The 10,707-nt window shown below is 44.6% G+C and overlaps 1 protein-coding gene across 1 annotated transcript; it reads left to right on the top strand.

The window, feature by feature from the left end:
• Window positions 1-1,907: 1,907 nt before the first annotated feature.
• Window positions 1,908-5,188, top strand: AREG (amphiregulin). The gene is made up of 4 exons (XM_010003634.1): window positions 1,908-1,920; window positions 2,605-2,788; window positions 3,240-3,398; window positions 5,101-5,188. The coding sequence occupies exons 1-4, from the start codon at window positions 1,908-1,910 to the stop codon at window positions 5,186-5,188; spliced, it is 444 nt and encodes a 147-aa protein (XP_010001936.1).
• Window positions 5,189-10,707: the final 5,519 nt, after the last annotated feature.

Here is a 10,707-nt window from a genome sequence, read left to right as displayed (position 1 = left end):
GGGGGGCTGGTCAGGGTGTGAGGGCCTAGGGGGGCTGGTCAGTGTTTGAGGGCCTGGGGGGGCTGGTCAGTGTTTGAGGGCCTGGGGGCTGGTCAGTGTGTCAGGGCTGGTCAGTGTGTCAGGGCCAGGGGGCTCCACAGGTGTGAGCACTGATTGCTTTTCTGGCTCATTTCTTCGCTGGGGCTGCTGCACTGAGCTCAGGGAGCCGTGCAGAGCCAGAGCCTGCTCCTGCTTGCAATCTCTGGCATTAAAAGCAGGCAACTTCTCCTGGCTGTGCCCGGTGTGCGTGGAGGCTGCAGGTTCTCTGGTAAAGCTGGCGGGAGGGCTGTGGTGGGGCAGCTGCCCTCGACTTGCCATGGAAGCCTCAGGGGAGTTGGTTGGTCTCAAAACAGATTTTATGTCAGCTTGTCTTCTTTGCTTGAAGTGTTTCCTGGGTATTTTCTCGTGGTGGCTTGTTTGGATTGGAGCTGACAAAAAAAATGTCCTGGGAAGTCAAGTGCTTCAAACTCCTGAAGTGGCTGCAGAGAAGTTTAAGTATCTTTCAGGCACTGCTTCATTGTCAGTAGCTCTTGTGTGAATTTACTGCAGTTTGTCCACTTGTAAGCTGTGAGAAATGAATAGCACACCTGATGATGGGGGTTGGGGGATTTTGTTGGTTCTGACCTAAATACAATTATAATCCAAACTGGGTTGGTACCTACAAGTGATTTCTACCTCAGATGTTTTTGGGCTGGTGCTGTTTCCCACTAGGGTGGATCTGGCTATTTTTCCTCCAAAAACACAGTGAGACTTGACTTCAGCTTTTAGGTGACAGGGGGGCAATCTGTGGAATTTGTGGACCTTGCTGAAGTTTTTCCATGAATGGCAGACCCTCCAGGGGAAACAGGAATGCTGGGAGGTATTGAGCTGTCTGGCCTGTAAAACTACTGGCTTGGTGACTTAAGTGTTGTATAACTACACAGAAACCAGAACTGTTTGCAAAGGTGGTTGGTTTGTAGACCAGCTCTACTACTTGGCATGGGGTTTATCTGTGGAGCCTGCAAGCTGTTCTGATTCAACTGTGGATAGCTTTCCTGGTTCTGCAGCTTGCAGGCAGGCACACAGAGATGAAACTGACAAGCTGAGCCTGGAAGAGGGGAGAATGGAAACAGCCTCAGTTGTGAAAGTGTGAACCTAAATATCAAGTTGAACTGGACAGATCAGGAGCCTCAGCAGTCAGTAATAAGCTCACACTTTTAGGGACAGGAAACTTTGCTGCAGGAATAGTGTTCCTTGTTTACATATTAATATAGCTTATGCCATTTGAATCAGACTTCTGGTTGCTGAAGGCATTTTTGCTTTTAAGTAACTTCAAGCCAGGCTTGTTGCTTTAGAAGTTGAAATGATCAGCTGTCTAGACAACAGTGAACTACACCTTGGTTCTTTGTGCAGGCTTTCTTCTTGTCACTAGAAATACAGGGTTATGGAGCAGTCGGATCAAGTTGTGCCCTATTGTGCTGATTGCCCATATGCATAGTGCTCTTGGGTAAAATATTAATGTTTCAAAAATTACTTTCATTGGATCTGCAGAGCACAACAGAGCAGTGGAAGACTACTGCAAATAGCTGTTGTTAAGATGGGTTGGAACTTACGTGGTTAACTGTTAGTCCTGGGTAGCACAGGTTGCACTGAGATGATGTACTTGAGGGCTAGCAGCAGGGGGGTGGCTTCTTCAGAGAACCAGTGTAGTACCAGCTTGCTCTAAAACCATGCTCTGGAGCAGCTGTGGAGCTTGTGGCCCTTAGTGGCTGGCTTTAGCTTGTTCTCCCCAGTGAAAGGAAGATGATTGCCCTTGCTTAAATCCAAAGGCTACTAAGTCACCAGCATCTTAAACCACACTCTTCTAGAGGTTTGTCTTAATTGAGATAATGAGGGGCAGCAGTAAGCTGCAGAACAAATAACCTGACTCTTGCGGGCTGTCTTGCTTTCACTGCTTTGGTGTGCTTGGCATCTCTTGCAAAGTAGGAGAACTGGAAATGAACTATCTGCTGCTGAAGACAGCACTGCAGGTTATTTGGGAGAAACAAGTATGCTAACTGGGATAGCAGGCTGTCTTGCCTCTGCAGGTGCCCAGGACTACCTAGTGAGTTATAATGCCTTTCATCACTGATGCAAATAGAGAGTTCAGAGTGATGGAGGCTGTTAGCGTTGCATCTGAGCCAATGTAAAACTAGTGGATGGCTTGACTCTGTGAACTCCATGTCCTTTAGAGCTCTTTGGTTGAGCCTGTATGGTTTCACTCCAGTATCTTGTGCTGTGAAATGCTGCAGTCCTTCAACTCTGGTCTTCACCTCTGATGGCTCTCACCTCATCTGCTTGTGCTGCTTTTGCTCTGCATTGCACAGGACTTGATGATGGTAGTGTTGCTCTTAATGAGCTTCTAAGCTTGGTGCCTTTGTGCTGGGTGTGAAATGCCCAGCTGCATGCTGACTTGCATTCTGTGCTTCCTGGTGGCAGGTTCTCCTGCACTGACTATTCCCTCACCCCTCACTAAATTCTGTCATTCAGTTTTCAGAATCTAGCTTTTTTTGGTTGCTAGACTGAATCATCTTGTCCTTTTTTCAGTTGAACCTGTGGTCAAACCCAAACCAACAAAAAGGGGGGGTGAGAAGAATGCCGGCAAGTCAAGAAAGAAGAAGAACAAAGGAAAGAACAAAAAGAAAGGGACACCCTGTGAAATGGAATACAAAAACTTTTGCATCCATGGTGAATGCATATACCGAGAACATCTGCGGATGGTGACCTGCAAGTAAGTCACTTGTGCCTTGCGAGTTAGGTGTGATTGGTGTGAGCTGGTGGTACATGAGGGCTCAGAGGAAAAAAATCAGTGTCAAGTTGGCATAGGTCTGTCTTCTGTTGTATTTTGACTTGAGAAGCTTTCTGCCATGTAAATGAAGTGATGATGGAATCTGAGATGCATAACAAGCCACTGAACTCATCAGTTGGTCATAAACTCAAACCAAAAGAATGAAAAGGTGTGTCTGCCTGGGACATCACGCCCAAACTAATCTCGACTTGTTGAAATGCTGACAAACCTTGTGCTAGAGCAGTGACTGCATTTCATGAACACGTTGTAAAGGCAGCATCTTGAGATTCATGGGAAACTCTGAAGATGTCTAAGGGGCAGGTTTGTGTGTGGGTGTCCTTGGCTCCAGACACCAGCAGAGCTGATAAGAACTTGTGTTAATATTTACTTGCAGGTGTCATCAGGATTTTTTTGGTGAGCGCTGTGGTGAACAGTTCATGAAGACTCAAAGGAAGAATGATGTAGCAGACTACTCAAAGACTGTTTTGGTGGTGGTAGCTGTCCTGCTGTCAAGCATCAGCTTCATTACTGTAATTATCATTGTGATAGTGCAGTAAGTATTATACTTTTTGGTGTCTGTCTAGCTTAAGCATGAGTGGGGCTTGTGTCCAGTATTCCCAAAACGGGTCTGGCTCACCTGAGTGAGCTGTGTGGAAGACATCCAGAAGGCCTTTGTTTCTTATCCCAGCTTGGATATATCTTGAGGGTACAAGCAGGGTCTGAGAAGTTCAAATGTGACTAAGATTGCTTGTCCTCTCTTGCCTTTGAATGTGGGCAGCCTGTGACCCTTACATTATAAAACAAGAGCCTTTCTGCTCTTGCTACAACCACGATAGTTACAGTGGTGCAGAATATCTACAGGGAGTAGAGGAGCATCAATGTTGACACAGCAGTGCCTTAATCCTTGTGGAGGAGCCCTCAAGCACCAATATGACAGCCTAATGTACAGCTGTTATCCAACAGCTGAGTGCACAGCCAGAGGGAAGGAAATGGGACTCAGACTCTTGTTTGTTAATGGAGGTTACTGGGCTTAAATATATTGGGCTGAGAACCTGAGGGAATAAGCACCTTCAGTCCCAAGTACTGTGCTGTTTGCTGTTAAGGTTCATTCCAGCCCAATGAACTGCAGATAGTTCAGTGTGGTGGGTGGTCAGAATCTAGGGTCCTGTTGTGAATAAAAGTGCTTTTCTGGGTCCATGTGTCAGACCTTGTATCAAGCTCTCTTGTACCTGCTAACAAGCACCAGCTTATTCTTACTTCTTAGTCCCTTGCCAGTGTGTTCACCTGAAGTTTGTGCTGAGGTTAGATGGCCAGCACAGGGAGCCAGGGTTTCCTGGGTGTTGGAGCTATCCTGATTTGACACTGCAGCTCCACCACAGCAGGGCTTGGTATATTGTAGGTGAAACTCAAAAATTCAGTCTAATTTTAGATATTGATCATCAACTGAATTGCGTACATGCTGTACCATTTCCTGCAATTCAGGAAGCAAGGTGTGCATTTCTCATGTCACTGTTGCTTCATATTTAGGTCTGAAGTTGAGGAATGCTGGGATGAACACTTGTTCTTTCAACACTGCCTCATTCCTCACTGCTACGAGAGATACACAGCTCTGTAGTTCTGTAAGAGCAAATGATTATTGTGAGTTTTTGGAGTGAACCATGGAATAGGTTTGCATTTGTTTCATGCTCTGAACTCACAGACTTGAAGCATGAGGTTCAATAATCTGTACCTTCATCCAGAGAAGCTAGGTGGCCTATTTGGAACAGTTACTAGAAAAGACTAGGAGAAAAGAAATAAGCAGTGTGCTTATGATGTGGTCAACAGTCACATCAAGGTGACAGGGACTGTACTTGGAAGTCCACAGTGCTCTGCGGTGGGGAGGAGGGTAGCTGTCTGGTCTCTGCAGCTGTTTGCTAAAGCAACCAGAAAATCTATCCCATAGAAAGGCTCCTGGTGCTTTGCTCAGTTCCAGCAATAAACCTTCCTCACCTTGCTACCCATTCAGGCTTAGGCCAAGGAGTTCTGGTGCTGTAAGGCAAAGCTGTCAGTGCCTAACTCGAGGGCTTCTTGATATTGTCAGATAATGCTTGGTGCCCAGTGTTTAAAAACAGTCCAGCCTGAAACTTCCTGGTGGTAAGGAGCTGCTTGACAATTTGAAGGACATGAGTGTAAATGCTGAAGAGGATGTGGGGGTTGGTAACAACAGAATGTATGTCAGGATTCAAAATTATCTCTAATGTGCTGTAATTCCACAGGGTCAGGAAAAAGTGTCCTCAGTATGATGAGAAAGAAGAAAGGAAAAAACTTCGACAAGAAAACAGAAATGGCCATGTTGGTGTGTAGATGAGGAGAAAGCAGGTATGAAAGCTGGCTTGAAATGCCTTTGAGTCCTTCCAGGCTTGAGCTAACATGTGTGCTTTGCAAGGCTAGTGTTTGCTTCTAACACTTGAAGTGCCTTAAAACGTGTAGGTTACATGTGAATGTTGGCTTGGTTTTCTTGTTTCCTGAAACTGCCTCAGTTGTGTGAGTTCTTCAGCAGTGCTGTGGGCTGCTGTCTTAAAGGAAAAGTGAGGATAGGAAGCTGTACTGTGGTAAGTGGAGCTGTGAAGAAAGAGTTAGTGCAAGAAGCCATAGTAGGCTTCCATCATGGATGATGATGCAGCAGCCAAGTGGATCATCACCTCTCATAAGAGAAGTACTGCCCATGTTCATGTCTTCTCTGCAAGGCATCAGGATGGTTTTGGTGCTTTGAGGCTGTAGACCAAGACTAAACTGCCAGTTTTGTGAGCACCATAGATAGCCTCTCAGTCAAGTTTCATACTATCATAGCAACTGAGTGCTAAAGCTCATGGCCCAGGTGGATCACTTCTGGGAGAAATCTAATGGATTTTAATGAGCAAGCAAGTTGGTCTCTTCAGAGCAAAGGTGTACCTAACAGCAGACTCCAGGACCCTACAACAGGAATTGTACTACCAGCTGAAGGAGGAAGCTATAAAGGATAGTCCTGACAAGTTTGGGCAGAACTCAGAAGTTTTGCTTTGCTACATGTCAGCTACTGACCTTGTCCAAAGTTTATCCAATGATAAATGGAATGTTTTGTTCAAAGCATACTTGAGGCTGAAGAGTATCTAGCACAGTGTCCTCAGGTGTGTGCATATGCTTAAGCTGCCAGATTCAGGTGCAGTTTGATGCAGTTCTAGCAGAGTGCAGGTGTCTTGGGTGGTGATTAATGTGCCTGGTCTACCCCTTACAGAACAATTCTCATGTGGCCACTGCCAAGCTGCAGGGTACCTCTGGCCATCTAACACATCCACCTGGACACTGTGGGCTGGAGCTGTTGCCACTGAGCCCTGATTCATCAAGACAGAGGCTGCTGCAAGGAGAAGTCAACGTGCCACTTGCTGCTGAATTGCATGCTGGGGAGGACAGTTACCGCTACATCTTGGCACAAGGGGTAGAGGACCTGCTATCAAGACCTGCTAGAGACTACTGCTACTGAGCCCTCTCTTCTGTCAGTGCTGGAGCTCCAGTCTCTGCTCTTGTGTGGATGGACTTTCTTCTGTTAGCAAGTCTCCTTTGGCAACTGTAACCCTAAGGGAGAGAGCTTTTTGTGGCTTTCAGGAATGGATGGAGGGGTGAAGTTCACTCTCCTCTCCCAAAGTTAAGAAGGGAAGAGCTCTGGATGGCTTCTCTCCCTAGACCTCAGTGGATGAAAAACCTAATTCTGCTGTCACTGTGCTCCCTGTTGATAGCAGCTTCAAAGAACTTCATCTCTAGTTCTGACTTGCAGGGCATTGGTGACAGATCTTGGTCAGCCACACCTGGGTTCTGTTACTGTATGCGTGGAAGGTAATCCCTCTGAGTTCAGTAAAACTCACTTGTGTGAGTGGAGCTATCCATTTGTGTGTGTGCTAGCTCAAGTTAAAATTAGTCTCCTCAGGATGCTGAGACAGTAATGCAAGATCTGAAGGAGAAGATCCATGCTCAAACAAGCTGATAAACCTGGAACCATCTGTTATAAACAAATCTACTTCTGTTACCCAGATGCCTGATACTGCTTTAAAGCAGTGCTTAAAGTATCAAATGCTTCACATCAGATCTGGTCAGATGAACCTGACCAAGGACCTGTTGCTTTGAAGAATCAAGTTTATGCACTGACACTCTGCAAGCAGTGGTCTCCTGTGCTCTGCCTTCTGGTGTGAAGAACCTGACTTACCTCAAAGTTTGCTGACCCCAGTGTCCTTGGTTTCTTGAACTGTCCATGCAGTCTTGAGCACGGAGTATTATTTGAGTTCAGTTTCTTCTTGGAAGAGTGAATGTATTCTGTATAAACAGAGCAGAATTCTTCTGGTAGCAGAGAAAAACCATTAATTGTCAAGTTATATCTGTAAATGTGTAAATATTTATTACTGTATTTAATATTTAATGTTTCCATAACAAACTTATTTATTTTATAATTAAACTTTTTACATAACCTCATCGTGGTAAGATTTTTTCTTGCTCTTGGGAATACATATAAACACTTGAAATTAGAGCTTGGTTTCTTCTCAAAGCAGGAATTTCAACATGTAAGAGCACAAAGCAAAGCTGTGAAGAGCTATAGCCATCTGTGAAGTATGAGCTTGATGCTCTCCTGAGAGTACAATTTGTAAACAAAATATGCAAGTACCTGTTTCAGTAGGAAGTCCATTTAATTCAACTACAAAAGAATCTTGGTTACTGGATGAGGCAGGTGCTAAGTAAGCCACCTCATTGGAAGCAGAATCTCAGTCTGAAGTTTCAGCAAATGACTAGCCCTTTGCACTGGACTCAAGCTGGGAATACTGGAGAGGGGAGAGCCTTTCATCTCTGTGTGGTCACAGAATTTGGACAGTGGCTTTAAACTCAGTCTGAAATAAATGAGGAAAAGCACAACAGCCTCAGGCCAGTGACTCCCTAAACAGAAAGGGAGCCTTGGCCTCCACAGTCTACCTTGAATTTCTTTTCTTCCCCAGGTAGTTATTAGTCCAGCTGTATGCTGGTGTTTCCGTGAAGCACTTCCAGCAGTGAGCTGGGGTTTAAGTCTAGAGTTGCCTAAGAAAATGAGTGTCAGGGGGGTGAGTTTGGCTTTAAAGCTGCAGTTATGATGATTGAGAGTCTTGTTTTGAGGCTCTTTTCTCAAAAGCATCTTCAAGAGGTGTTGCTGGCTGTGGTTCAGGTTGCAGCAGGGAAGAAAATAAAAACAACACAAAAAAAAAAAGACAACCAATTTCAGTCAGGCCCAATTTGTGTACCCAATTGTATGAGGAAAGTGTAGTCCTGTCCAGAGTAGCTAAGATGTATTTGCCTTGGCTTCCTGACTTAGCCAAGAAGTTCTCAGACTTGGACTCTGCCTGTATGGTTTGTAGCTGAGGTACAGGTAAATGTATTGCAACACCTCTTGGGAAGATTGCAAGACTTCATTCCAGGGAACTTGTTTCATTACCAAAGTAAACAGTACTTCTCCAAGTGGCTTTTCCACAGACATTTGCTATTAGAGCTCTGGCAAGAAAAGCTGTTTCTGTAAGTCATGCCAAGTTTTTTGCTTTGGAGTAAACAAGCTCAATCTCAGTGGTAACAGAGCCATAGTCTAGTGAGACTCTGAATGGAATTATAACCCCCCTTTGAAAGCCATGAAACTCTTCTATCTCTAGTCTTTCTGGAGTAATTGGTTTTTCAGCTTGATAAACTAAGCCAATGCTGGCACAGGAAACTGAGCTGTTTTCCTTCTCCCTGCTTAAAGCCCAACAAGAATGAAGCTTCTGGTGTAGCTTGTGAGATCTATCTGTTGTGCATTTTTGATACACTGATTACTGAGTGGGCTGGATGGTATTTTCTAAAAGTAGGCAGCTAGGAACTGGAGAGGCCCAACTGAGCTATTTTGGGGAGGCTGGACTCTGAAAATTCAAGTGTCATCTGGAGTTATCCTGGCTTGAACAATAATCAAGAAGGAAAATAATTGCTGAGTCTCCTTAGCTGATAGTTTGGAAATAGTGGAGGGCAGGCTTCAGAGAAGACTTGTTCCTCTGGAAGTATTTGGGTTACAGCCAGATTTTTTAAGAGGTAGGGCAGCCAGCACCTCACTTGCTATAGGTCAGTCACATCCAACATTGCTGTAGTGCTTGCTAGTGAGCAGGAATACTTGTTTTTGTCAAAGTTATGACCCTGGCTAATAACAGCTTGCTGCCAGCTTTCTAGTGTAAATTTGATACACAAGCACATCAGGACCTGTGGTGTCCAGTGGGCTGGTTGCTTAAAAAACCCAACTGATGGTTGGAACTATATATCTGGAATTCTCTTGCTGATGATCAATCAAGGATGCTGTGCTTGTGTGACAAGTAAATCTGATCTGCTGCAGGGCAAGGCCAAAGATAATTTTTATTGTTGATTGTGCACAGCCCAGTCTACTCTTCAGGGTATACACATCATTTGCCTTTTAACCTGCTCCCCCTCACCATGGTGCTACCTTAGCTCCACTAAGCATGCCTGGGTTTCTACTCCCACAGCTTATTAGTAAGTTATGCCTCCAGATTTTTCTTGACCTTCCAGTGACAATGTTTCTTTGACAGGAGAGCTTCTGTGTCTTGTCACTTGTGGTTGCCTCAGCTGTGACCTGAAAGAGTAGCCTGATGTTCTTGCACAAGTTTCTACAGACACTGCTGATTTTGCAAGGCATTATGATACTCAGTTCCATATCCAGGTATTCTGGTAATGTGAAGGTCATGGCTGCTTGCATAATTCCATCCTCTTTCCTGAATGTTTTGTTCTCCATGTTTATTGTGTTTTGTTCTTCATTATTATTGTATTTTGTAGAAAAACAATAGCTCCTTATTGGTTTTTTTTTTCTTTCTTGTGTATTGATGGAGCTTTAGAGTGTTCTGCAGTTGTTGATGGCCAGAGTAGCTTCCTTCAGTAAACTACCTGAATAAACCTACCTGAAAGCAGGGTTGTTAACTGGGACAAGTGCTTGACTCTTCTGGCAGAGGTTTTCTGGAAGCACCAAGAGTGTGTCTTGCTTCAGTGAACAATCACAACAATCAGCAGCAATCACTTGGCTCTTGAGATGTTACCTCTGATAGGAAGCGATGGCTTTGCATTCTTGGTGACAGCTGGATGCAGTGAGTGAGCATGCTGGAGGAGTCAGTGTTGGAGTCTTCATGTCAGTGGACAGAAGGGTCAGACAACCTTTAATAAGCAAACCTTGATTCCTTCTCATCTTGTGAACAAAGCTGTACATACCTATCGTTCCTCTGCTGGTTACACCTTCCCTGAGCGAGTCAGGTCTGGCTTTGCCTATGGCTCCTGAGTGTACTCAGTTCAGACACCTATGCCTGGGAATGTCAGAGGGAAACAGATACTGTTTGCTTACTGTGGCTCTAGGCCCAAAGCCAAGGAACCAGAATTTGTGCCTTTTTTAACCAAAGGAGGCCTGGGAGGTGGGACATCTGAAGTCCAAGGTAAAGCAATGTTCTCAAAGTACATTTTCCTAGCAAGGCAAGTAGCAGTTTTTCTTGAGAAAAGGCAAATACATTTTTTGCATCCGAAGACACATCTTTTTGCATGTAATTCAGAAAAAAAAAGACCCACTTTTCAGCTTAATATTTTTAGACTGAAAATAATGCAGCCTGTTCTCTTTGCATTTTGGGGAAAAAAAGCAAAGCTAAATAGTCTGAGAGTCTGATCTAATCCAGCATTTCCAATATGTCTTAACCTACATGTCATACCCTCATTGCAATGCCATGCACACTAAGTCAGGTAACACCATCATTACTTCCAGCTGCCTTTGGATTCTTGCCTGCTGATGCTTTGGTCCAGACCTTGGAAAACTGCTTCCTCCTTTGGGT

Source organism: Chaetura pelagica, unplaced genomic scaffold, assembly GCF_000747805.2.
Source record: "Chaetura pelagica isolate M959 unplaced genomic scaffold, ChaPel_1.0 scaffold358, whole genome shotgun sequence".
NCBI lineage: Eukaryota > Metazoa > Chordata > Aves > Apodiformes > Apodidae > Chaetura > Chaetura pelagica.
The sequence above is the reverse complement of the archived record's forward strand: the minus strand, read 5'-3'. Positions and strand labels throughout refer to the sequence as shown.